General features: G+C 47.7%; 1 protein-coding gene across 3 annotated transcripts; it reads left to right on the top strand.

Annotated features, from left to right (window-relative positions):
* The first annotated feature begins 1,393 nt into the window (after window positions 1–1,393).
* On the top strand, window positions 1,394–21,429 carry BTNL2 (butyrophilin like 2). Of its 3 annotated transcripts, none has more exons than XM_066359838.1 (9): window positions 1,394–2,132; window positions 6,550–6,633; window positions 8,523–8,873; window positions 10,191–10,472; window positions 12,360–12,380; window positions 15,815–16,162; window positions 17,940–18,065; window positions 18,965–19,060; window positions 19,959–21,429. In XM_066359838.1, exons 2-9 carry the CDS (start codon window positions 6,555–6,557, stop codon window positions 20,129–20,131), a joined length of 1,476 nt encoding a protein of 491 aa, XP_066215935.1. In that variant the 5' UTR covers window positions 1,394–2,132; window positions 6,550–6,554; the 3' UTR covers window positions 20,132–21,429. The 3 variants fall into 3 exon arrangements, with proteins under 3 accessions (XP_066215935.1, XP_066215934.1, XP_066215933.1); XM_066359836.1 differs by having other exon boundaries at window positions 1,811–2,132; window positions 17,787–18,065; XM_066359837.1 differs by lacking the exon at window positions 18,965–19,060 and having other exon boundaries at window positions 1,395–2,132; window positions 17,787–18,065.
* The last annotated feature ends 2,672 nt before the right edge of the window (window positions 21,430–24,101 follow it).

The following is a 24,101-nucleotide window of genomic DNA, read 5'->3' as shown; positions in this document are numbered from 1 at the left end:
TCACTGTCCTTGGTGAGGACTTATACCCACATCTTCTCTCTCCTCTTGCTGTAACGTTCCCTGCCAGCACGTTAAGCAACAAACTTCTGTTCTGGCATCTGAGTCTTCCCGGGCCCACCTCTTCTTCAGGACTGTTGTGAGGACAGAAGTCTGTGGGCACCTCTGTCCCAGGAAGGGGGCCCTGTCTCCTCTGCTCTAATTGAGAGAGAGATGGGGTAAGGAGACTCTCAGCCATGTTTAATTTCTTATTCTTTTATCCTTTCATCCTTCACCCTGAACAATGGGAAGGGTCGTTATCCACACTGAAAAATGGAGGGAAAGTTCTTCCATTAAGAATAGTAACCTGTACAAAAAGAATGCAATCCTACCAGCTGCGGCCACGTGGATGGACCCGGAAGGTATGCTGAGTTAGATCAGTAAGACAGAGAAAGGCAGCTGCCATGCGATCTTACTTCTGTGTGAAATCTAAAGAGCCAAACAAGCAGACAAAACAGAAACAAACGCAGACACGAAGAGCAAACTGATGGTTGTCAGAGGGGAGGGGACGCGGGGGGGGGGGGGGGGCTGGATGCGGCAGGGGAGGGGACTCAGAGGGACAAGCTGGTGGTTATGGAATAGTTATGAGGAGGTGAAGCAGAGCACAGGGAACACAGGCGGGGCTCGGGGGGGGGGGCTGGATGTGGCAGGGGAGGGGACTCAGAGGGACAAGCTGGGGTCCCAGAGGACTTAGGAGGAGGAAAAGCAGAGCACAGGGAACACAGGCGGGGCTCGGGGGGGGGGGCTGGATGTGGCAGGCGAGGGGACTCAGAGGGACAAACTGGGGTCCCCGAGCAGTTATGAGGAGGAGAAGCAGAGCACAGGGAACACAGGTGGTAATATTGTGAGAACTGTGTATGGTGCCAGGTGGGTACTATTGATGGACTTATCCAGGGATCACTTTACAATTATATAAATGTCTGACCACTACACTGTACACCTGAAACTAATGTAAATAATATTGCATGTTAACTGTAATTGAAAAATAAAAACAAACAACACACAGAGTAACAACCTCCGGTTAGGGGCCCAAATACGGGCTGATCATAACAGCGGGGAGAAGAAACCTCAGGGGAAAAGCAGCTTAAACTTGATCATTTGACACGGAAATGAACGTCTACAATTAGATTTAAAATTATTCTGGGGAACTGTTGAATCCCCTGAGACTTCTCTGCTGACCTCAGGGCTTCTCGCTCTCTGATTTAGAGAGAGGGAGAGAGAGAGAGAGAGAGAGAGAGACTTAAGGGGAATGGAGAGGAACATCTACCCTGAATAACCAGAAAACGTGCCCGCGAGCTGTGTTGTTACCATGTTCGTGCCGGACTGTGCGCTGAGAAGCCTGTTACATTTCCTTGGTCGATGGGAGGGTAATCAAGCTCTCATCGCCCAGCACAGGCAGGTGAGGAACCAAGTGAAAAGCGCTGAACTCGCGCAGGGAGGGCCGTGGCCGCGGCTGCGAAGCTGGGGAGGTGGATTCCTGTCCCGGGGTCTCTGTTTCCTCATCTGGAGAATGAGGGCTGGGGTCAGGGACACGCAGTCTGGTTTCCAGCCCTGAGCCCTGGGATCCCCTGGTCTGGGAACCGGCCCTGGGCGGGGGGTCCTGGATGGGGGAAAGGGTGACCACAGGTGGGGGGAAGGGTGACCTCGGACCACCCGCAGGGCTGCTGTGTGAGGACCCCAGGCCTGTGTCACCGGGCGCCCCCACTCTCCGGGAAAGGTGAGGACTAACGCCACCATTCCGTCTGCAGGTCAGAAGCACTCACAGGTAAGCCCAGTCAAAGTCCACCTGTCGCCCGCCCGAGTTTCACTTTCCAGAGGACGGCGGGGCCGAGGCACAGGCTGTTCTGAAGGTGACTCCCCGCGCGGGCCTCGAGGACTCGGCTCCCGCGTGGGTGTGGGTGTGGGCGAGGCAGCTGCGTCCTCCCTCACCCAGAACCCCGGGCTCCAGGGCCACCTCCGCGCCAGCTGCCTGGCCCTCCGCCCTCCCCCGGGCCTCGGAAACCTGCTGCGCGGATACAGGGCGCACCTGAGCCCCAGTGAGGAGGGGGACACGCGGCGGCCCGGTCTCCCCGACGGAGAGAGAGAGAGAGAGACGGGTGAGTGCGCGGCCCGCGGAGCCCCAGCGGGGGACTCCGGGGCGGGGCGAGGCGGTCAGCCAGATGGGCACGGGGACAAGGAGTGGACGGGCAGCTTCAGCCTCAGGTGACAGGTGTGTACCTGGTAGATTCTGCAGGGGAAGCTGCCCCCTGTGGGCACTGCCCCAGCCTGTGTCCCTGCTCCTACCCCGCTCGCTTCATGTCCTTCAAAGCACCTGTGTGCGTCTCCGCGTGTCTCCCTGAGGCCACTGCGTGAGCGCGGGGGGGCCCCAGCTGGTGGCCCTGCCTGTCACACGGCCACAGTGCGGCTGGAATACCGTCAGGGGTGGTTGTCTCCATCGGAGAGCAGAGAACAGAGAGGTTCAACACAGCACCGTGAGGTTTTCGGGTCACAGAAGGGAGCACAAAGTCACCTCGCCTCTGAGAACTCTCTTATTTTTAATGTTTTTAGTCCATAAAAACCTGTGGTTTTAACATGTGATACATTGTATCTATTTTAAGTTATATATATAATATATATGCATATAATATATATGTATAATACATATGGATATATATGATATATTGATATATATAAAAAATTTAAACTTTGTGAAGTGATTTAAATAATTCTCACCAGTTAATTACTGTGTTATTTGGCACTTTGAGAATATACGTTTTGAGGTTTTCAAACAGAGGTCTTGAGAGTGTAAAAACAAAAGCAAGAGACCTCTAAAGACCCACGACGTGTGCTACTTTGTAACTTTCTCACGGCGTGTGCTACTTTGTAACTTTCTTGGGCGTGCATTTCAGTGCCGTGTGCACAGACCGTGGAACTCAGCTCCTCCTTCACCGGCCGCCTCGACGCGGACCAGCACTTCCCGCCGCGTCCGCACACTGGTGCCGCCTCCGGAGAACTAACGGACCCAGGGTTGTGAGAATGTGGTGGTCCGTGTATCCCTGTTAGGTGTTACTTCTTGACAGTATCAAGGTTTACCATGTTTAACAGCAACGGCAGTCTGGGGGGATTCTTGGCCTACGTCTAAATGGTAAAACAGAGATGTCAAGAGCTTGCAGTAAAAATATTATGATTTAAAGTTACAATTTACGTCCAGTAATTCATTTACCAAAATGAAACGTACCAAAGGTTTTCAGCCCGCTGGCGGAGCTGGTCTATGGCAGTTTTCTCCTGGGCGCCGTGGACCGCTGGGTGCAGGGCTTCCTGTGCTTTGTGGGGTGGTTAGAGGCGGGGTCCCCAGCTACCATCTCGCAGATGTCCCCTCCCGTGCTGGTACAACCAAAACTGTCTGCAACAGACGTTGTCAATGGTCCCCCAAGATCAAAACTGCCCCTTCCCCATCGAGAACGCTGATCCGAGGCAGTTTCTGTCCCGGGTTACACTCGTGCACGAATCTCTCTGAGCACCAGTGAAGGGTAAGACGCATTTTCAGGCCCTGCCCGGATGGCTCAGTTGGTTACAGCCTCCTCCCGAAGCACAGAGGTTGCTGGTTCAATCCCTGGTCAGGGCACATAGAGGAACAGAGTGATGTTCCTGTCTCTTTCTCCCTTCCTCTCCCTCTAAAATCAACAAAACAATTTCTTTTTAAATGCGTTTTCACAGCTTTCTTCAAAGGCTTTGTTGATTTGGACCTTTTTTTTTTTTAATTTATTTTTCCAAAGTGAGAAACAGGGAGGCAGTCAGACAGACTCCTGCATGCACTGGACCGGGATCCACCCGGCATGCCCACCAGGGAGCGATGCTTTGCCCATCTTGGACATTGCTCCATTGCAACTGGAGCCATTCTAGCGCCTGAGGCAGAGGTCATGGAGCCGTCCTCAGGGCCCGGTGTCTACTTTGCTCCAATGGAGCCTTGGCTGCGGGAGGGGAAGAGAGAGACAGAGAGGAAGGAGGGGGGGGTGGAGAAGCAGATGGGCGCTTCTCCTGTGTGCCCTGGACGGGAATTGAACCCAAGACTTCCACACGCCAGGCAGACGCTCTACCACTGAGCTAGCTGGCCAAGGCTGGTCAGTTTTTTGTTTGTTTGTTTGTTTGTTTGTTTTTTAGAGTTCATTTGTAGGTTCCTTGCTGCTTTTGCATAAGAAACCTAAAGAAACACAAAGCTACAAACTGGTCTGTAGCAAGTGTGTGTCCTTCTTAGTTCACACGACCAGCAACGGTGCTTGGCACGGGCTTTGCGGGTCTCTGCTGCACCGGGTGAGCAAAAAAACGTTTCTGCTCCTCTCAGGGGGCGTTCAGGAAGCACAGGCCACTGGCTTCCACCTCGGGGGGCACGATGACACGGTTCACAGGGCTCAGTGCCACTTTCACTTAAATATCTCAGATCTAGACATTGTGACTGGGCTCATGCCGGCTCCCTTAGAGATGTTTTGATGAAAGTATGCACCCTTAGAAAAGCAAACAGAGTCATAATGAAGCAACAATAATTCCCTGAACCACGTGGTCCCTTCCAAAGTGACTGTTGAGTCCCTGGCTGTATCAGATCTTGCTGGCATTCATTTTAGAGGAGAGAGAAGTAGCAACTGACTTGTCATTGCTCCTGAGCTGGGTTTTCTACTTGGTGTAAATCGAGTCTTTTCATCAATAAGCTACTTGACCAAAGTCCTGTTGGAGTTCTTTTATTTTGAAGTTCTGGTTTTTTTAAAATAATTTTTATTCTTTTAATGGGCGACATCAATAAATCAGGATACATATATTCAAAGATAACAAGTCCAGGTTATCTTGTCGTTCACTTATGTTGCATACCCATCACCCAAAGTCAGATTGTCCTCTGTCACCTTCTATCTAGTTTTCTTTGTGCCCTTCCCCCTCCCCCTTTCCCTCTCCCTCTCCCCCCTCCCCCCTGTTACCACCACACTCTTATCAATGTCTCTTAGTTTCACTTTTATGTCCCACCTACGTATTGAATAATGCAGTTCCTGTTTTTTTCTGATTTACTAATTTCGCTTCGTATCATGTTATCAAGATCCCACCATTTTGCTGTAAATGATCCGATGTCATCATTTCTTATGGCTGAGTAGTATTCCATAGTGTATATGTGCCACATCTTCTTTATCCAGTCATCTATTGACGGGCTTTTTGGTTGTTTCCATGTCCTGGCCACTGTGAACAATGCTGCAATGAACATGGGGCTGCATGTGTCTTTACGTATCAATGTTTCTGAGTTTTGGGGGGTATATACCCAGTAGAGGGATTTCTGGGTCATAAGGTAGTTCTATTTTCAGTTTTTTGAGGAACCACCATACTTTCTTCCATAATGGTTGTACTGCTTTACATTCCCACCAACAGTGTATGAGGATTCCTTTTTCTCCACAGCCTCTCCAACATTTGCTATTACCTGTCTTGTTAATAATAGCTAATCTAACAGGTGTGAGGTGATATCTCATTGCCGTTTTGATTTGCATTTCTCTAATAACTAATGAAGATGAGCATCTTTTCATATATCTGTTGGCCATTTGTATTTCTTCCTGGGAGAAGTGTCTGTTCATATCCTCTTCCCATTCTTTTATTGGATTGTTTGTTTGTTTGTTGTTGAGTTTTATGAGTTCTTTGTATATTTTGGATATTAGGCCCTTATCTGAGCTGTTGTTTGAAAATATCATTTCCCATTTAGTTGGCTGTCTGTTTATTTTGTTATCAGTTTCTCTTGCTGAGAAAAAACTTCTTAGTCTGATGTAGTCCCATTCATTAATTTTTGCCTTCACTTCTGTTTTCAAAATGAAAATTAGTGCTCTGTTTTTGTTCCAGTAGCTTTGAAATGTTTTAGAGGGGAGGAAGTGTTTCCGTCGCGCTGGTTCAGTGGGCATGTTGGGCTTGCCAGTCTCTGCGGGCTGGGCTATTTCTTTTTTCATTCCCAATGTGTCATGGATCTTAGGAAAGGCCGTTTCCGCTACTCTCTCCTGCACTTCCCAAGGCGTTCCCTTGCCCCTGGCTTCCCCGGGACACTGGTGACGGCTTCCTGGAGGCAGCGTGGGAACCAGAGCCTTCCTGCTCCTTTCTTAACATCTCAGAAACTCTAGTGATGATGGAGTTTGCAGAAGGAACTGGGAGGAGGGTGAGGAAAACAGTATTGGATTCCTGCTCTATAATTTCTGCATGCTGAGAATAGACGGAACTAAAGAATTATTTAAAAATGTAAATAGTATTGTCCCTTTAAGCCAGGAAAGCTGTTCATTTTGATCAGAAATCTTCCCTCAGGCTTAAACGTAGCTTAAAGGACAACCCATTGGGTCAGGGGTCAGAGAGGATCAATAACTGTGAAAAATGGAGGAAGCCCACTTCACCATCTGCACATGGAGGGGTTGATGTGGATTCTTTGTCATGACTATGTCACCACTGGGGACCACCCAGTGTGCTGTCAGTCCGTCAGCCTTGTAGCCTCACATAGGGACAGCCATGTTTCTCCTGTATTTGCTCCAGGGACGATGGTGGACTTCCTAGGACACAGCCTGTCCGGTGTGGTCGCCTCCTTCTTCTTCATACTGCTCACCGTGAAGCGGCCAGGTAGGATCCCCCCTGCACCCCCCTCATGCGTGCCCGGATGTCCCGGGAATCCAGCCCCGGTGCAGAGGTCTGAATTCAAAGGGGCTAATACACTATTCAGAGCGGGGTCCAGGGGCCAAGACATCTGTGCTCCAAAACGGGCCCTCCGCTTCCAGCTGGGGTACCTTCAGACAGTTGCTTGAGAACCTTCCGCCTCAGTTCCCTCATCTTTATAATGAGAATAACAACGTGCCTGCATCTCACAGACGGGCACAGTCTCCAAGGTGAACTGTGGCTGTGAATGGGAAACACTTGAATCCATACCAGGAACACGTTAAATCCTCATCCATTCTCCTGCTTCTCTGCTAGAAGAAATGCTTTGACCATAAACTAAAATAGCATAAAAACCCTTGTAATAATAATATTAATATAACAACAACAATAATAATGACATCTAATAATAATAAACTAGAAGGAAAGACTCCCAGTAAATGGATTTGGAAATCTCAGTAGCTGAACTTTGTTGGTCAAAATACTGTACTTTTAAAAAGAATTATGAAAATTCAATGTCAGTGTGTAATGTATGAGCCTAAAGAAAGTGCAGTGTGGCAAAGTGGGAACCCCTGGACAGGGCATGGGGGGGCTCAGGCTCCCCACGGGACTGCCAGGAACTGTGCGAGGGGGTGCGGCTGTCTGCCTCCCACCCCCCTGGGGAATGCACCTTCCTCACCTGCGAAGCAGTGAACGGAGCCTACGCCAGGGGCAGCTTCACATTTGCAGTCCATCAGTGAAGAATGCAAGCAGACGCCACCTGAGTTCCACGGCGACCTTTGGAGCAGCATCTGTTTGATCCTGAGCACTCAGTGAGAAAGATGTGGTTCTTTCTAAGGAGGATTGTATCTGCACAAAATCCTCAGGGCATCTTAGACGGGAAAGGACACAAGGCTCATAGTATGAAATTATTAACCATATCAAACAGAATTATTGAACACCTCTTCAGTTTGCAGGTAACAGTGAATAAGGCAAACATGACTCGAAATTGGTTGGAAGGCTCCAACTCGCTAGAAAAATCACTGCACTTAATTCACCACAAAGCGTTCCTGTAAAAACTGCCTTTTACACTATTCCCAGTAACCGGAGTCCTGGCTGCTCCAGACCAAAAGAGAAAGGAAAAAAAAAAAGTAGCTCTGTTTTCATCCTAAGTCAAGAGCAACCATGAAAAGCTGGAAAATCTAGTGAATAAATTTAATTACCTAAAGATTGTTTTAAAGTGATTACAGTGCCAGTCATTAACAATAGAAAGTAACATCACTAACTATAAAATAAATCATTATAAAATATTAATCAGTAATAAAGTTCCCAATTTAAAAAAAAAGCGACTTCCCCACCCTGGCTGGATAGCTCAGCCAGTTACAGTGTCGTTCCAAAGAGCAGAGGTTGCCGGTTCGATCCCCAGTCAGGGCACAGACAGGAACAGATCGATGTTTCTGTCTTTCTCTTTCTCTCTTCTCTAAAAAATTAAATAAATATAGACAGATAAATAAATATATAAATAAATAAATAAAGCATCTCACAGATGATGGTGTTAGTGTCTTAAAGATAAAAAAAAAAAAGATTCCAAATCCCAAATCTCAATGAAAATAATGGAAGTGTCCCCGAGTCACACCGCCGGTGGCAGCTCAGCGCTGACGCTCAGTTTTGAACTGTGTGCTATTGTCAGTGCACAGTGCACGGAAACGGTCCCTGCAGCAGCCGGACGCGCGCACCGCCACGCTGGGCTTCTCTGGGCTGAGAATGAAGCCCGCCTCCTGCAGGGACCCCCAGTGGAGAGGACGGGCGGGCGAGCCAGAGCGAGCTGATGACGTCCCCAGTGGGCACCTCCTGGCACCGCCCCCCTCGCTGTCTTGCAGAGGAGTTCCGAGTGGTCGGTCCCGCCGGCCCCATCCTGGCCCGGGTCGGGGAAGACGCCCTGCTCTCCTGCCGGCTCCTCCCGCAGCGGCCCGCGGCGCGCCTGGAGGTGAGGTGGTACCGTTCGGAGCCCAGCACGCAGGTGCTGTTTGCGTCCCGGGACGGCGCGGAGGCCCCCGAGGAGCAGGCGGAGGGGTACAGGGGCCGAGTGCAGTGGGTCGAGGACGGCGTCGCCCAGGGGCGCGTGGCTCTGAAGATGGACAACATCCGGCCGGCCGACGACGGGCAGTACTGGTGTGGCGTCCGGGAGGGGGACTATTATGGAGAGACCAGCTTGCTCCTCAGTGTGGCCGGTGAGTACCTGGGAAAAGGAAAGACATGGGGTCTCAGCGGGAGAGGCGAGGAGCCCCCCAGACCAGCCAGGGAATCCCTAATGCCCGGTCCTCCACCCCGATTCATTTCCGGGCAAATAGTTCTGCAATCTTTGTAGCAAGCTCACGTAACCAGATGTAACTCACATGGTCTTGACTATGACCTGCGGTATCCAATGCGTTGGGGACTCCCTGTGAATGACTAAAGGGTTCTGCATGAAGCATTTGTATTAGCAAAGTAGGAAGGGGTTGAGGAGGAAGGGGTCACTGACGAAGAAAGGATCTGCCCTTAAGGAAGAACAAATATCAGAAAAGTAAACTATCAGATGGTTTCCTGGCAGGAATAACTCCTCCACGTGCTGAAGAGAAAACCAGGCAAATCCATTTCTCCTCTTAGGGAGACAGTGCTTTGGAGAAGCTAATGCTTCCTTTTTACTGCCCCAGGGGGCTGTTTCCTGACACTTTTTAAAACATCACTCATAACTATGATGACTATGATGTTCAAGGTCATTCAAGATGGATGAAAGACCCCTGGTGTGTCTGAGCTGGGGAGCGGGGAGGACACACAACGCCAGGGACATTGGAAAATAAGTCACACCTTTTCCACAGCTGCGGTGGAAGGAGTGGTCTCAGGCGCCCAGCAGTGAGAGAGACAGAATTACCATTTAGGGAAAACATCGTTCCCTTTGCTTGGGTTTGAGAAATGTATTAAATAGAGAGACACTTTCAACATTATGTAAAACTAGGATTTCTCAAGAACATTTTTCCATTGAGTGGAATGTGTAGCTACAGAAACTCCTCAGGGGGCTTCCCACCTCACCCACCCCAGGTATCTAATAGCGTCCCCAAATCACAGCCACCAACACCAGGAACGGGAAATAAGAGTCCCCACAGAGGTGATTGATGACTTTATAATAAATGTTCTATTTAAATAGTCGTCAAGGTGTTATCTGAAATGTCAAAGTGCCTGACACAATGACATGAGGAAGAAAAGGCAGAGTCTGTGGCGTGGGCAAGTTCATGAATAAGTTACAACACAGCTTTGTTTACAGAGTTAGAAACATAAGTCTGGATCTGAAGAAAAATACTGTGCATGTACTAAAACGGAAAGATCCAGGCTGGGGAATAAATGCAGTTTAGAGGAGCTCCAGTTAGAATGGGGGGAAGACTTGGCGATGGATTTGCTCTCCAGACCCCTGAACTTCTTACTCTCTCCCTGGAGCCATGTCCCTGGGACCCCAGCCTCTGACCTGTGCCTCCGCAGGCTGTGAACCTCAGGGCTCTGTCCTCCCTCCGCAGGGCTGGGGTCGGCCCCTCTCATCCACATGGAGGGGGCCGTGGAAGGCGAGCTCCAGCTCGTGTGCACTGCGGAAGGCTGGTTCCCAGAGCCCCAGGTTCACTGGGAAGACAGCAGGGGAGACAAGCTGCTGAACTTCTCCCAGTACCACGTCCAGGCCGAGGACGGCTTGTTCTACGTGGAATCCACGCTCGTGCTCAGGAATGCCTCCACAGAGACTGTGTCCTGCTTCGTCCACAACCCTGTCCTCGCTGAGCAGAAGGAGTCAGCCATCTCCATCGCAGGTCAGTGCTCCGCCCCGAGGACCAAGGTGCTCAGATCCGCAAGGGACGTTCCAGGGACTGCTCCATGGCATCTAGTATTTTTTTTTTCAGTCGAAAAACTAAGCTAGCATTTAGTAATTTGTATTAAAATTTATAAGACATTTATGACTGAAAACAGACATGGTATATTTTGATTGAATAGCTATGGTCAATGGTATTGCAATTATTTCCACATTCAAGATTTTCTTTACTCACAGGTATGCATGACATGGACTTTGAGAATATTAGGCTAAGTAAAAAGAGTGAATCAGAGAAAGCTAGAACTACAGTGTGTCCGTAACGTCATGGTGCACGTTTGACCGGTCACAGGAAAGCAATAAAAGACGATAGAAATGTGAAATCTGCACCAAATAAAAGGAAAACTCTCCCAGTTTCATACCTATTCAGTGCAGTTCGATGTGGGCTCACGCACAGATTTTTTAGGGCTCCTTAGGTAGCTATCCCGTGTAGCCTCTACAGACTCATCACTGACTGATGGCCTACCAGAACGGGGTTTCTCCACCAAACTGCCGGTTTCCTTCAACTGCTTATCCCACTGAGTAATGTTATTCCTATGGGGTGGCGCTTCGTTATAAACGCACTGATATTCACATTGCACTTTGGTCACGGATTCGAATTTAGTGAGCCACAGAACACACTGAACTTTCCTCTGAACCATCCACATCTCGACTGCCATGGCCGGGGGCTGCTCCGCTGTATACATGGTGTTACGTCATTATCTGTGCATGCGCACATGCTGCCACATCATCCTACAGAAACTGGGAGGGTCTTCCTTTTATTTGGTGCAGATTTCACATTTCTATCGTCTTTTGTTGCTTTCCTGTTACCGGTCAAAAGTGCACCATGACTTTATGGACACACTGTATATGATTTCATTCATCAGTGGGATATAAAACTGAGACTCATGAACACAGACAAAAGTGAGGTAGTTGCCAGGGGGAGGGGACCAGGGGAGGAGAGTAAAGAGGGTCGAATCTGTGGTGGCAGAAAGTGGTTTGACTCTGGGTGGTGGGCATACACCACCATGGACAGTTTACGTGCCATGGAGACGTTCACCCAAAACTTGTGTGTTCTTAGGGACCAGTGTCACCCCATTAAATTTAATATCCAAATAAAAAATAAAACTATATTTTTCAGCTGAAATGCTTTCTGATGTGGTACTGTGCTGATTACCTCTAGGAGACTATCATCTGAACATAAGCAAAGATGGAGACAACTATTTATACAATAGCATCCTAATCACAGCCTCATTGATAAATAGCAACAGAATAAGTCGTAATAAAAACAACAGCCAAAGGGGAAAAAAAAAAACCAATAAGGCTGAAAAGAATCCTTATAATGCATTATTTACTGATAAAGATCACATCTCTCCATCATCTATGTATAAATAGACATTTACAATCACGTAAAGATTTTTGGCTTTTTTTTGGACACCATGTATAATTAGATATAAGGATATAAGTATGTAGTTATTCTTCTTATCAATGGATATAGACAAAAATGAAATCCATGCTACATGTTAATGTTGATTTGGGACGCACACATCCTGCCTCTCAGGTTGGAATTGGAGGTGATGCTTGTCCGTGTCCGCACATTTGATACTGTCCGTGCGTTGATGAGAGCACCTGTGACAGGTGTGGACAGACCGCATTTTGCTGTGCAGAGAACCGGGAAACAGCTGAACCGTCAGGCGGGAAGAGAATCACTATTTTCCTGTTCATTTCTTTTTTTATAAATCCGGGTTTCCAATAAAACATAGGACTTGCTTCTATTTTTGTGACGTAGTTCGTCTCCTTTCCCTTTAGAACACAACGCGGACTTAACATGTTCTTCTCCTTCTTTTTCCAGAGAAACTGCAGACGGAGCTCGGTAAGCAGCGCGCATGCGCACCGGGGTGGAAGAACCCCTGCGGCCCCTGGAGGGACACGGGCTCCCTGCGCAAAGCCGAGGGGCTAGGCGGTGCCCGCGGTCCCCATTAGGGCGGGAGGAGGCTCGGCTTTCCCAAGTCCCCTCTTCAGATAGTGGGGGGGGGGGAGGAGCACAGGCTGAGGCACAGTTGCACCGTGTCACCTGTACTTTCCAGGGTTTATGGGAACCCAAGGGAGCCCCACATGGACACCTGTGAGGGGCACAGACACACCTGGGCCTGCTGGGCGGGAGGAAGGAGAGCCTCCGAGTGTGTAGGGGGTGGCTCAGGGCAGCTGGGGGGCACTGCAGACCCCCTCAGAACTTTTCTAGTGTGGGTGAGGGCAGAGTCAACATGACAACTGGAGGTCACCGCCCTCCACCCCCACGCCCTGGCCCTGCTGGGATTTCTGCACCTGCCCCTCAGCCTGGAGCTCCTAACCCCGCCACTGTCGGGAGGGGGTGCTTTCCGGAGGGAGCCTGGGGCCCTCTGCTTCCCGGGCTTAGGATACATACATATGTGTATATGTTTGACTTCATAGTTGAACAGCAGGCACTTCCCTGCCCCTAAGATAAGTGGTTTAAAAAACAACCGCTTGATATTTGAAGCTCTTTCGGGTTCTCCGCTACCTCCTCCTTTCTGGGACCGCTTCGCCCAGCCCGGGGCCACTAACCTGAGCCCTGCCCAGATGCACGTGGCCTTGAGTCACTCCTGTTCTGTTCCATCAACACCCTGCTCCGCCCCAAGTCACCTTTACAGGAACGTGCATGTCTGTGTGCGCCCAGTGAGCCTCAGCACGCTTCTCAGCCCAGGGAAACGTTTCTGAGGAAAGTCGGGGGGTGGGCAGACACTCCTCAGGATCGTCCAGAGCTGAGTGGGACCCTTTCGACCCCACTGGGCCATAAAGACAAGGGGAAGGACGGGCCTCAGGAAGTTCAGAGGTGACTCCACACTGGAGGAGAGCTGCAGGCCTCTGAGGCGTACCTTCCGGGTTGGGTCCCTTTCTGTCTGGGGAAAACATCTGCTCAGGATCAGAGAGGAAGGCGCCTTAACCAGCAGAACCTGTCGGGTACAGATCGGAAAGCCAAGCCAGAGTCTGGGGCAGGCCGGCTCCTGTCTCCGTCCTGTAGGGAGATTTCAGGGGAAGAGTCACTGCTCCGAGCCAACTGGGCGTGTTCTCTGGAGTCCCAGCACACAAAATGCAATCCGCTGTCGTGTTGTTCCTACCCTGTGCTGACCTTGGGGGACAGCACGACAGTGGGGTGAGAAGGGGGAGCTCCCCTAGGCTCCCCGTCAGGGGTCAGGCGAGGGAGGAGGGCTGTGTCCTCAGGGCTCCGAGGGAGTGTCACCCGCCTCCCTGTTGTCCTCGTGAGTTAGACCCAGAGGCCAAGGGCTGCTGGCAAACCAGGCTCCCTGTGGGAGTCCTGGCACTGAAATCCTGGCTTCTGCTCCGGCCAATAACGAAGCTGGTTTATAAAAATAATGACTATGACTAGTTCTTTGAATTATTATTTCTGTGCCAGGCACTATGCTAAGCGCCTTACAGGAATTTTTTTTTTTTTCTTACGATGATTATAAAAGTTCATCGATTTTGCCTCATTTTACGGTTGGGAAACACTGTTGGAGATGTATGTGGTTTGCCCCCAAACACCACGTAATCGTGCTGTTTGCTTTCTGATCTGTGGCTGACTGATCAGTGCACGTTCTTAATCACGTAGGTAGGACTAAAGTAAATCATCGGTCTCTACTTTTTCTCATCTTTAAGAGGAGTATACATTTTACTCTCTAATGTGTCAGGTTCTAAGAGTATTGATATGATATAAAATCACATAATATAGTCTAGTATAATATAATTTAGTGTGTTTGGGGAAGGGGATGGCCCGTTTAACTGAATATGCTGATTGAATGAGGAATAGATAGTAGATTATGATGAGATGATGAGGTTTCCAGGACTTGGTGCAGAAGTCGGTGCACTTCACACTCCAGAAAGGATTTGAGTTTTCAGCGGGTGTTCAGAAGGCATTTCAGGAGCGTACCGCCCACACTGAAGAGTACAGCGGAACAGTCAATGAGCGCATGCGCGACGCCGCCCGGGAAAGGTCAGGTGGAGCTGCGCGCAGAGCGCTCTCACCGTCGTCCGGCACCAGTTCCTAACGAACAGGGCTGCATGGTTTCTCCCAGTTCTTTACGCCTGATTTCCCCTTGGATTCTGTAAAAAGAGGAGTTTTATACATCTATAGCATACCTAACTAATTAAATCTCCAAACACCTATTATGGTTTCTTTAGTTTCCATTAGAATCCATTTTAGCCCTTAACTAACCTGTGGGTGTCAAGGCACTCCACAGTAATGAGCACCAGGGGCCGTGGAGAGGGGAGGAACCCTCATACGGGTAACAGAGAGGAGGATACCGTCTGTCTTACTACGTCATTTATTTTAAAACACATAGATGGAGAAATAGCAGCAAAGTAATTCCTAGATCTTTACTTTTCTTTAAAATAAAATAAAGCATAGTTATTATAAGTCTTACACTTGATATATTAGTTTCAGGTATATATTATAGTGATGTGACATTTTTCTACCTTACCAGAGGCTCAGGGAAGGTCTGTATTCACTGTGTTTGGCATTCTGTATTTTGCCAACCCCCCCCCCATTCTTAATGCTATTTTTCTTCAAATTATTTGGGGACATTGAACCTCATGTGTGTGTGTTTAGAATCCCACATAGCTGGGTCCTTGGGACACCGAAATACGATGATTGGATCTGCCTGACAAGGGATTATAAAATCAACCCGAAAGTCTTCTTCACATTTCATTATTAAAAATACACATAAAACTCACCTTCATCCCCTCCCTGTTCTACAAGCAGAGGGTGGGATTAGTTCCTGTGCCCTCCGGTCTCACGGTCCACATGCCCCCGCTCAGACTGCCTGGTCATCCAGGAGCTTTATATGAATTATTCTGTTCAGTTCCAGAACAACCTTATGACTTTGAGAGTGACAGATTTGTTTTATAGTTTAAGAAACTGAGGCATGCACCGATTAAGACTTGTTTAAGGTCATGCAGATTTGAAGTGATAAAGCATTAATTTTTTTCTAGGATTTTTAATTGTGAAATTCTGTTATCGGGTTGCAATCTGAATATAATTATTGTTGAGGCAGGTGAAGGTTCTGTTAGGGAGATCTCGTTCAGACTGGCACACATAGTGGAATGGTTCTGCATGGAACAGCAGCCACCTCTATCTCTGTCACATCAAAGCCGCCCCTCTCCAAATGCTGACCTCGAGCTTTGAGCCCCCGGGGAGGCTGGTGGGTTCTACCCTCCACTTGAGATGTTGCTGATGCCAGTATTTGCTCCATTCTGAGTGTCTCGTTGGGTTCTGTCTGTTCTCGTTAATAGCTTCCTTAAGAGTGATTGGACCTTCCCAGCCCCTTCTTGTCAGAGTGGGAGAAGACATACAGTTACCCTGTGACCTGTCCCCCGAGGTTAGTGCACGGAGCATGGAGGTGAGGTGGGTCCGCTCCCACCGCCACCCTGCTGTTCATGTGTATGTCGATGGGGACCACGTGCCTGGAGGGCAGATGGCAGAGTACAGAGGGCGGACAGTGCTGGTGACCAATGACATCGGTGCGGGGAGGCTGACCCTGCGGATACGGGATGCCAGGACTTCGGATGATGGGCCGTTTCGGTGCCTTTTTGAAAAGGATGGTGTCTACCAGGAGAAGATTTTGGATCTGAGGATAGTCGGTAAGGACTCTAAATAGACGTTTTGGTTCCTACTGCTTTAACGTGGTTCTGAAAAATTTACCCGGCATTGGAATTTTCCTAACGTCCCTTCACTCGTCAAATTTACATTGAACGCCTGACCTGTGGTGGCGCAGTGGATAAAGGGTTCACCTGGAAATGTTGAGGTCACTGGTTCGAAACCCTGGGCTTGCCTGGTCAAGGCACATATGGGAGTTGATGCTTCCAGCTCCTCCTCCCTTCTCTCTCTCTGTCTCTCTCTCCTCTCTCTCTCTCTCTCTCTCTGTCTCTCTCTCTCTCCTCTCTAAAATGAATAAATAAAATAAAAAAAATTTTTTTTTAATTTACATTGAACCCTCCAATGTGCAGTAACTGATGTGGATACATAAAAGCCCACAAACTCGGATTTAATTTTTTGGCTACAGATTTTGTACCCTTCCCAGGATCCCCATCAAGTGACCATCCATTTACTGAAATTTGAGAATTTCACTCTGTGACTTGACACAGGCCTCACTATTTCAGACCTGTTCTGAAATCCTGGGAGATGTGTAGTACTAGGAAGCATAGTTATCTGAAGACTAAACCAGATACACATGTAAAGAAAAATCATAGACATTGACAGAATTGGCAGGATGGAGGAGGAAAGACAAAAAAAAGAAATAACATGGTCCCCTGCCTCATAATTTGCCACTGTCTATATTTGTGAATGAAAGTTGACTTTCCAAGGTTAGCAAATACCGTTGAGAGATAGTGAACATCTCGGATACTCTACTCGGCTCTTCCATTGATTTTTGTGTCTAAATTAATAAGCACATTTAGGGGCTATCTGCAGGTGCCCATGTGAAAAAATTAAATGGACTCCATCATTTTCTGACGTTGGACACACATATTTATAAAATTTTGATCTCAGAGACTATTCTCTCATTGATACACTTGCTGGCCATATGAGTTATATCCTGGTCAGAATCATTTTGTTCTCAGGTGTAGAAAAAGAAGAAAGGAGGATAAGATTTGAAATTTATTGTATCTTAAGGTGACCAACTTATTTACAATGAAAAGGAAGACAAAAATAAATTGAAGAAAACAATATCGTAAATAAAAGAAACACTTTAGTCATGGCAACAATAATACACTATAATATGATAAATATATAATAAACACATTTGTAATATTTTATATTGTAATTATGCTTACATGCCTATTAATTTTTAATAACCATTGTAAGAAAAAAGTACTCAGATACAAATACGTCACATCACACGCCATGGATCAACTGCCTTGATCGAATATGGACATTTACAGATTAGTCTTCCAATATCAAAAAGGAGGACATGTAGGAGGACACTTTTCAAGGGAGGAAGAAACTTACAAAAGGAGGACTGTCCTCCCTAAAGGAGGATGATTGGTCACCTTATATCTGTCCCAGCATGATTTGCACAATACAAAAAAATAAAATAAAATATAAGCCAACAAAACAAAACACACCAATGCTCCATCTAGCCTCTTCTCAGGGGAGTGCAATGGCCCCGTAAGCTGCGGGCTCTCCCCTTTCCTCCCAGTGACTCTACTGCCCGGGTTGCCACTTGCAGGGACTGGAGGGTTCTGTGACTCGCTGTCTCTTCTCCAGGTGTGGGCTCCTCGCCGCGGATCACCTGGGAGGAGCTGCAGGGTGGAGACATTCAGCTGATGTGCACGTCGGAAGGGTGGTTCCCCGAGCCGCACGTGCAGTGGAGGGACGCGGAGGGAAAGCCGGTCCTGTCCTTTCCCACGGTCCTTCCAGGCGGCGATGGGCTGTTCCAGGTGCAGGCGCCGCTCTTGGTCACCAACGGCTCCGTGGCGAATGTGACCTGCTCCATCAGCAACCCCCTGCTCGGCGAGGAGAAAGCGGCAACTTTTTCTCTCTCAGGTTGGTGGCCCCATGTGTCCCTCTCAGCTTAGGAAAATAAAGAGGAAAACCAACCCAGATTTTTCTTTATTTTTTTATTTTGTCTTTTCTGGATTGGAAACTGGTTTTCTTTGATACCACCTTCATGGCCGGGAACTGGGTAATATTATCCTTTGCCACCTTGTTTTTCCAGCGATGGTGGTACTATAACTGGAAAAGAGAACAGGGAGAAATATGTGTGCGAGTGCGTGTGTGTGTATGTCAGTGCTTGTGTGATTGTGTGTGTTGTATGTGTGTGACTTTGCAACTGTCTGTCTGTTTGTCTACAAGATGAAAACAATAAAGCTAACAGACATAGGCCCTGGCCAGTTGGCTCAGTGGTAGATTGCTGGCCTGGTGTGTGGAAGTCCCAGGTTCGATTTCTGGCCAGGGCACACAGGAGAAGCGTCCATCTGCTTCTCCACCCTTCCCCTTTTCTTTTCTCTCTGTCTCTCTCTTCCCCTCCTGCAGCCAAGGCTCCATTGGAGCAAAGTTGGCCCGGGTGCTGAGGACGGCTCCATGGCCTCTGCCTCAGGCGCTAGAGTGGCTCCGGTTGCAAAGGAGCAGTGGCCCCAGATGGGCAAAGCATCACCCCCTGTTGGGCATGCTGGGTGGATCCCACTGGGGCGCATGCGGGAGTCTGTCTCTCTGCTTCCCCGCTTCTCACTTCGAAAAAATACCAAAAAAAAAAAAAAAAAAGGTAACAGACATAAACTTCAGCTCTCCCCCAGCTTCCACAAGGCAGGGAAGCACAGACCAAATTCCTCCCTGGGGGGCCCAGCCCTCACCACCCCTCCATTTCAGGAGCTGTTCGGATACAATGAATTATCTCAACTTTTCCTAGTTTCATGATATGCTGGGATTTGGGGTTTTCATTTCAGATTCCAGGATGACGTTTTCATGGGCGGCACTACTTATGTTGGGACTGGTCCTCCTGGTGGCGGCAGGCCTGACCACGTGGAAGAGCGGCAGAACAGGTATGCCAGGCCACAGAGGCCGCCCCAGCCTCTCTCTTTCAGGGGGCACACATGGCAGTCACTCACGGAACGGTCAGTCATTGCTGAAACATGGAGTCCACAACTTACATTCATGGGACCAGCGGTCAGTGCTGAACGGGATCAGCGTTCACAGTGATAACAGAAGCGAAAGGGTTGAAAGACCATGACGTGGTCCCCGGTGCACATTCCCAAGTGGTCTAGTTCAGGGAGAGGGAGAAAAACAGCATAGACATCCTCACGTTCAACTGTGAGCTGAGACAACTGAGATTCTGTCGTCATGAACGTTTCACTGAGAGTTTTAGCTTGTTCGCTGGTGATAAAGAACTTTTCACATGTTTATAGAGGGGCTGTTTGGTGTGCCCTAGAAAGTTCTTCTACTTTAAATTCCTTTTTATTTATTTATTTATTTATTTAATTTTTTTTTTTTTAGATGAGAGGAGGGGAGGTAGTGAGGCAGACTCCACATGCGCCCTGACCGCGATCCACCCAGCAACTCCATCAGGGACTGTTGATCTAGTATCAAGCTATTTTTAGTGCCTGAGGCTGATGCACTCTAATGAAGCTATCCTCAGTGCCCAGGGCTGCACTGGAACCAACCAAGCTACTGGCTGTGAGAGGGAAAGAAATAGAGAAGAGGGAGAGGGAGGGGAAGAGAAAGAGATAGTCACTTCTCCTGTGTGCCCTGACCAGGAGTCATAACTGGGACAGCCATATGTCAGGCTGACGCTTTATCCACTGAGCCACCAACAAGAACCCACTTTAAATTTCTTATGTCACTGTAACTTTCATTTGCTTATTTGGATATTAATTTCATGAAATTAATACTTTTTTAATATTCCATAATATTGCTTATTAGCATGTCTTTCTTTCTCTGCAGTGGATGGGACACTGGACCCCAAAACAGCTCACCCAGAACTGATCCTTTCTGAGGGAGCGAAACATGAGACCTTTGGACATTCGTTCAACCAGGCACCCCACAGCAATGTGGAGACCTACTCTGGGCCCTGGGCCAGCAGCCAAATAGGGGCTCGGAGTCGTCGTGGACGGTGAAGGCCGGGAATAGGACAGGATGGGTCCTGGTTGCTTGCCAAGGACAGTGTTGTGAGCGAGTCATCTCCGTGCCACCGGAGAACAAGTTCAGGCAGTGGGTGGCTATGGACATGAGTATTGGGTGATTGATTACCTGTTCTTTACGCTTCCTCTTCCCGAAGACGGTCCCAGGATGGGTCAGAATCTCCCTCCACGATGCCTGTGCACACCTCTTCTTTTATAACCGGACCAAGTGCCCTATGCTCCTCTTCCCCCCAGTTTTCTCTGAAATTCTACACTTCCTCCTCGTTCTTTCGCTCCTCAGTGTAGGTTCTCCTGACGCCGTTTCCTTGGATACTAGAAACCAGGATTAGGCTCCGAGCCCCAGCTTGTTGTCCTCCTTCACCTTGAAAGGGGACTCGTGAGAGCATCACGTGCCGGGTCAAGAGGGCTGTCATCTCACTGTGGATTCACGTCTGACCTGACCTGACCCGTCCCAAGTCCTCGGGTATCCTGCCCACGGACCACAAGCCGATACTGATGACCAAAGACCCTCAGAAAATGCAATGGGGAATGCGATTTAGCCTAGAAAAGGGCATGCAAGTAATGGTCAAATATTTGACCGGGTTTTTTTTTTAGAAAGGTGACAATTGATTATGCAAGAAGGGTTGAGAAAAATGATAAATACAGTTTAAAAAAAGAAGGAGAAAGTGTAGCTGAATCTAGAGAGAAAACCCCATTCCTGAGATATAATACAAACAATCAGAAGAGACGTGGAACCCCCGCTCCAGATCTGTCAGCAAGTTAACAGAAAATGTGGCGTGGGGACCATTTTTCACAAATTCTAGCCCAAGAGAAAATGTAATTGTGGATCATGTACATGAACATGTCCTTTTTTATCTCTAGGGCACAAAATAAAACACAATTTAAAATTAATAATTATAAAATAAACATAAGCAATAAATGTAAAACATTGTAAGAATATTTTAACATCATAGTGAGTCAAAAAAGAGAAGTTACATGTGGGAGAAGAAATCGTGTGAAAAAAAGAATGACCGGAAACGTCTTAAAACGTTCGGAAGTGAGGAGGGACGCTCTGCAGCTTCCTGGGTTGACAATCACAGAGCGCTTGCTCTTCTTTGAGGATCCTTCATCTACAGCCCTCTGGAGTGCCTTCTGGTCATAATAGTCTTTCTCTTGTTAAACTTATAACGTTATGTTTGAAACTATGCTGTATGCTCCCATAAGTATGTACACATTTATTTTATTTAGTTTAAATTTTTTTCAATCATGGTAAAATACGCATAATGTAAAACTCATCATTCTGACCCTTTTAAAGTGTACAACTCAGTGGTATTTATACTTTCGCAATATGGCCAGCCATCATCGTTACCCGGTTCCAGAATGTCTCCGTTACTCCAGAGGGACTCCACACTCAGTCTGCAGTTACCACCCACTTTTCCTCCTCTCCAGTCCTTGGCAACTGCTAACCTACTTTCTGTCCCTACGAACTTGCCTCGTTCAATATTTCATATAAATGGTATCATGAAATACATGAATATTTTTGAATTTGCCTTTTTTCATTCAGTATAATGTAGTTTTGTTTTGTTAAAGTTTTGTTTTTATTTTATTTTTTTAAATTTTATTTATTCATTTTAGAGAGGAGAGAGAGACAGAGAGAGAACAGGGGGAAGAGCTGGAAGCATCAACTCCCATATGTGCCTTGACCACGCAAGCCCAGGGTTTCGAACTGGCAACCTCAGCATTTCCAGGTCGACGTTTTATCCACTGCGCCACCACAGGTCAGGCTAAAGTTTTGTTTTTAGTGAGAGAGAGAGAGACAGACTGACAGGCAGGAAGGGACAGAGATGAGAAGCATCAACTCGTAGTTGCATCATTTTAGTTGTTCATTGATTGCTTCTCATACATGCTTGGATCAGGGGCCTCTAGCTGAGTCATTGACCCCTTGTTCAAACCAGCAACCTTGGGTTCAAACCAGCGACCTTGGTCTCAAGTCAGCAATGCTGGATCATGTTGATAATCCCGCACTCAAGCTGGCAAGCCTCCATTGAAGCCTATGAAGCCATGCTCTAACAAGTGACCTCGGGGTTTTGAACCAGGACCCTCAGTGTCCCAGTTTGATACTCTCCACTGTGCCACCACTGGCGAGGTGAAAATATGCTTTTTTATTTTAACAGGCAAGATTTTTATTACGCATTATGAAACATTTTTTTTTTTAACTTCCAAAATTGAGGATTAATTCCTATGGGTCCACTTAGAGGACCCACAGGAAAGGAGAATGATTAGTGGCTTGAGTAAGACGTCCCGATCTCTGGAATAGGCCCTATGGCTGAAGGCTGGGCGCTGGCCCATGAACAGTCCAGTTCCCCTGATGCACAGATGGTTGGTTATCATCATCTAAAGCACAGCAGCTCCCAGAACGGGTGTGGAACTGGGTGAATCTCGCTTTCAAGGAGAGGACTAGAGGAAACAGAGACTCTAAGTTATTTAACCTCCCTGTGGGACTTCTTCATTTGTCAGTAGACTATAAGTTATATTAGTGTAAAAATATTTTCCTTATGTAGCCTCACAATCTAGAAAAGTAGCAGAAATTAGCTGGTCAATAAACATTTGTCGGATGCTTGAATAAGTTGATCAATAAGATATTTAGTGAATTGTTTTTTGTAGAATACACTTGCCAGATCCTAGAAATAAAATGCTGAATACAACATAATTTCTGCCCTCAAAGTTTGTAATTCTATTGGAGTTTATTATTATTTTTTGAATGTCCTATCTATCTATACCTTCAGAAACTTAACTCAAAATGGGGTAGCCAGAGTAGCTTAGCAATAAAGAATTAACTGACAGAGTCAGATGGTGAATTCAAGGTGATTACTGTGCCGGCAACAGGAGGCTCCTCGGAGACCGTTCACTGCCTGTGGACTCTCCCACAGCTAGACACGAGGAGGCTATGGACGATGCCATCCCTGGGATCCCTACATCTGGGTCCAGCACAGCACCAAGCTTCCCATTTTCGTTCACGGTCCAGCTCCAGCCTACGCTCCCCAGTCTCTAAGCTTAGAAGGACAAAAACCTCATTAACATGAGCCAGGAAGTGGCAGGCGGGAGAATCTTACTGTAGAACAAAATATGCATTATTTCCTGCAGCAGAATCTAAAACTCATTTGAGAGCCCCATGCTCACCGACCTGAGTTTAGAACAGCAACAACAGAAAAAGATCCCAAACTGAACTCGTTACCCTTCCTGCTCCATAGCCCCATCCCAAACCCATTTTTCCTGTCTTGTTGTTGCCCCATTTATAGGGTTCTCATGTCCAGAAATCCCTGCTCATGCACCATGTCCATTTGATGATACCGATTAATATTTTTGCACTGATCATTTACTTCTCTTCTGCCTTTATTCTTTCTTGCTTGTTGTGTTAGTCCTTCCTTTACAGCCAGTGATGTGAATATTCTGGGCTCTGGGTTGATTTTTCCTGGGTTTAAATACTGGCATTGCCATTCAGTGTGCCAGGGAATTTTTGCTAGGAATTTTTTTGCATCTTCCAAGAGAGATTCTTCTTTTTTTTTTTTTTTAAGTGAAAGGAAAGGGGATAGAGAGACAGATTCCCGCATGCACGCCGACCAGGATCCACCTGACAAACCCCGTCTGGGGCTGATGCTTGAATCATCTGAGCTATCCTCAGCACCTGAGGCTGATGCTCAAACCAATGGAGACACTGGCTATGAGAGGAGGCGAGAGAGAGAGAGAGAGAGAGAGAGAGAGAGAGAGAGAGAGGAGAAGGAAGGAGAGAGAAGTATATGGTCATTTCTCATGTGTATCCTGACCAGTGATTGAACCTGGGGTGTCTGCATGCCAGGCCACTGAGCCAACCAGCCAGGACCTCTAAGGGAGATTATTAAAGGGACTTGTGGTTTAAGGATCCATCAATAGTATAGAAAAATCTAAGTGGATTTCTCCTATGACCAGG

This window comes from Saccopteryx leptura, chromosome 1, assembly GCF_036850995.1.
Source record: "Saccopteryx leptura isolate mSacLep1 chromosome 1, mSacLep1_pri_phased_curated, whole genome shotgun sequence".
Classification (NCBI taxonomy): Eukaryota; Metazoa; Chordata; class Mammalia; order Chiroptera; family Emballonuridae; genus Saccopteryx; species Saccopteryx leptura.
This window is presented reverse-complemented; position numbering and strand designations above follow the sequence as displayed.

Excerpts from the sequence above, each read along its gene's own strand:
- BTNL2 (XM_066359836.1), top strand. The coding sequence starts at position 6,555 with ATGGTGGACTTCCTAGGACACAGCCTGTCCGGTGTGGTCGCCTCCTTC. Across the intron at positions 8,874-10,190 it reads CTTGCTCCTCAGTGTGGCCG|GGCTGGGGTCGGCCCCTCTC; the intron begins GTGAGTACCTGG and ends CTCCCTCCGCAG. Across the intron at positions 18,066-18,964 it reads GGCAACTTTTTCTCTCTCAG|ATTCCAGGATGACGTTTTCA; the intron begins GTTGGTGGCCCC and ends TTTTCATTTCAG.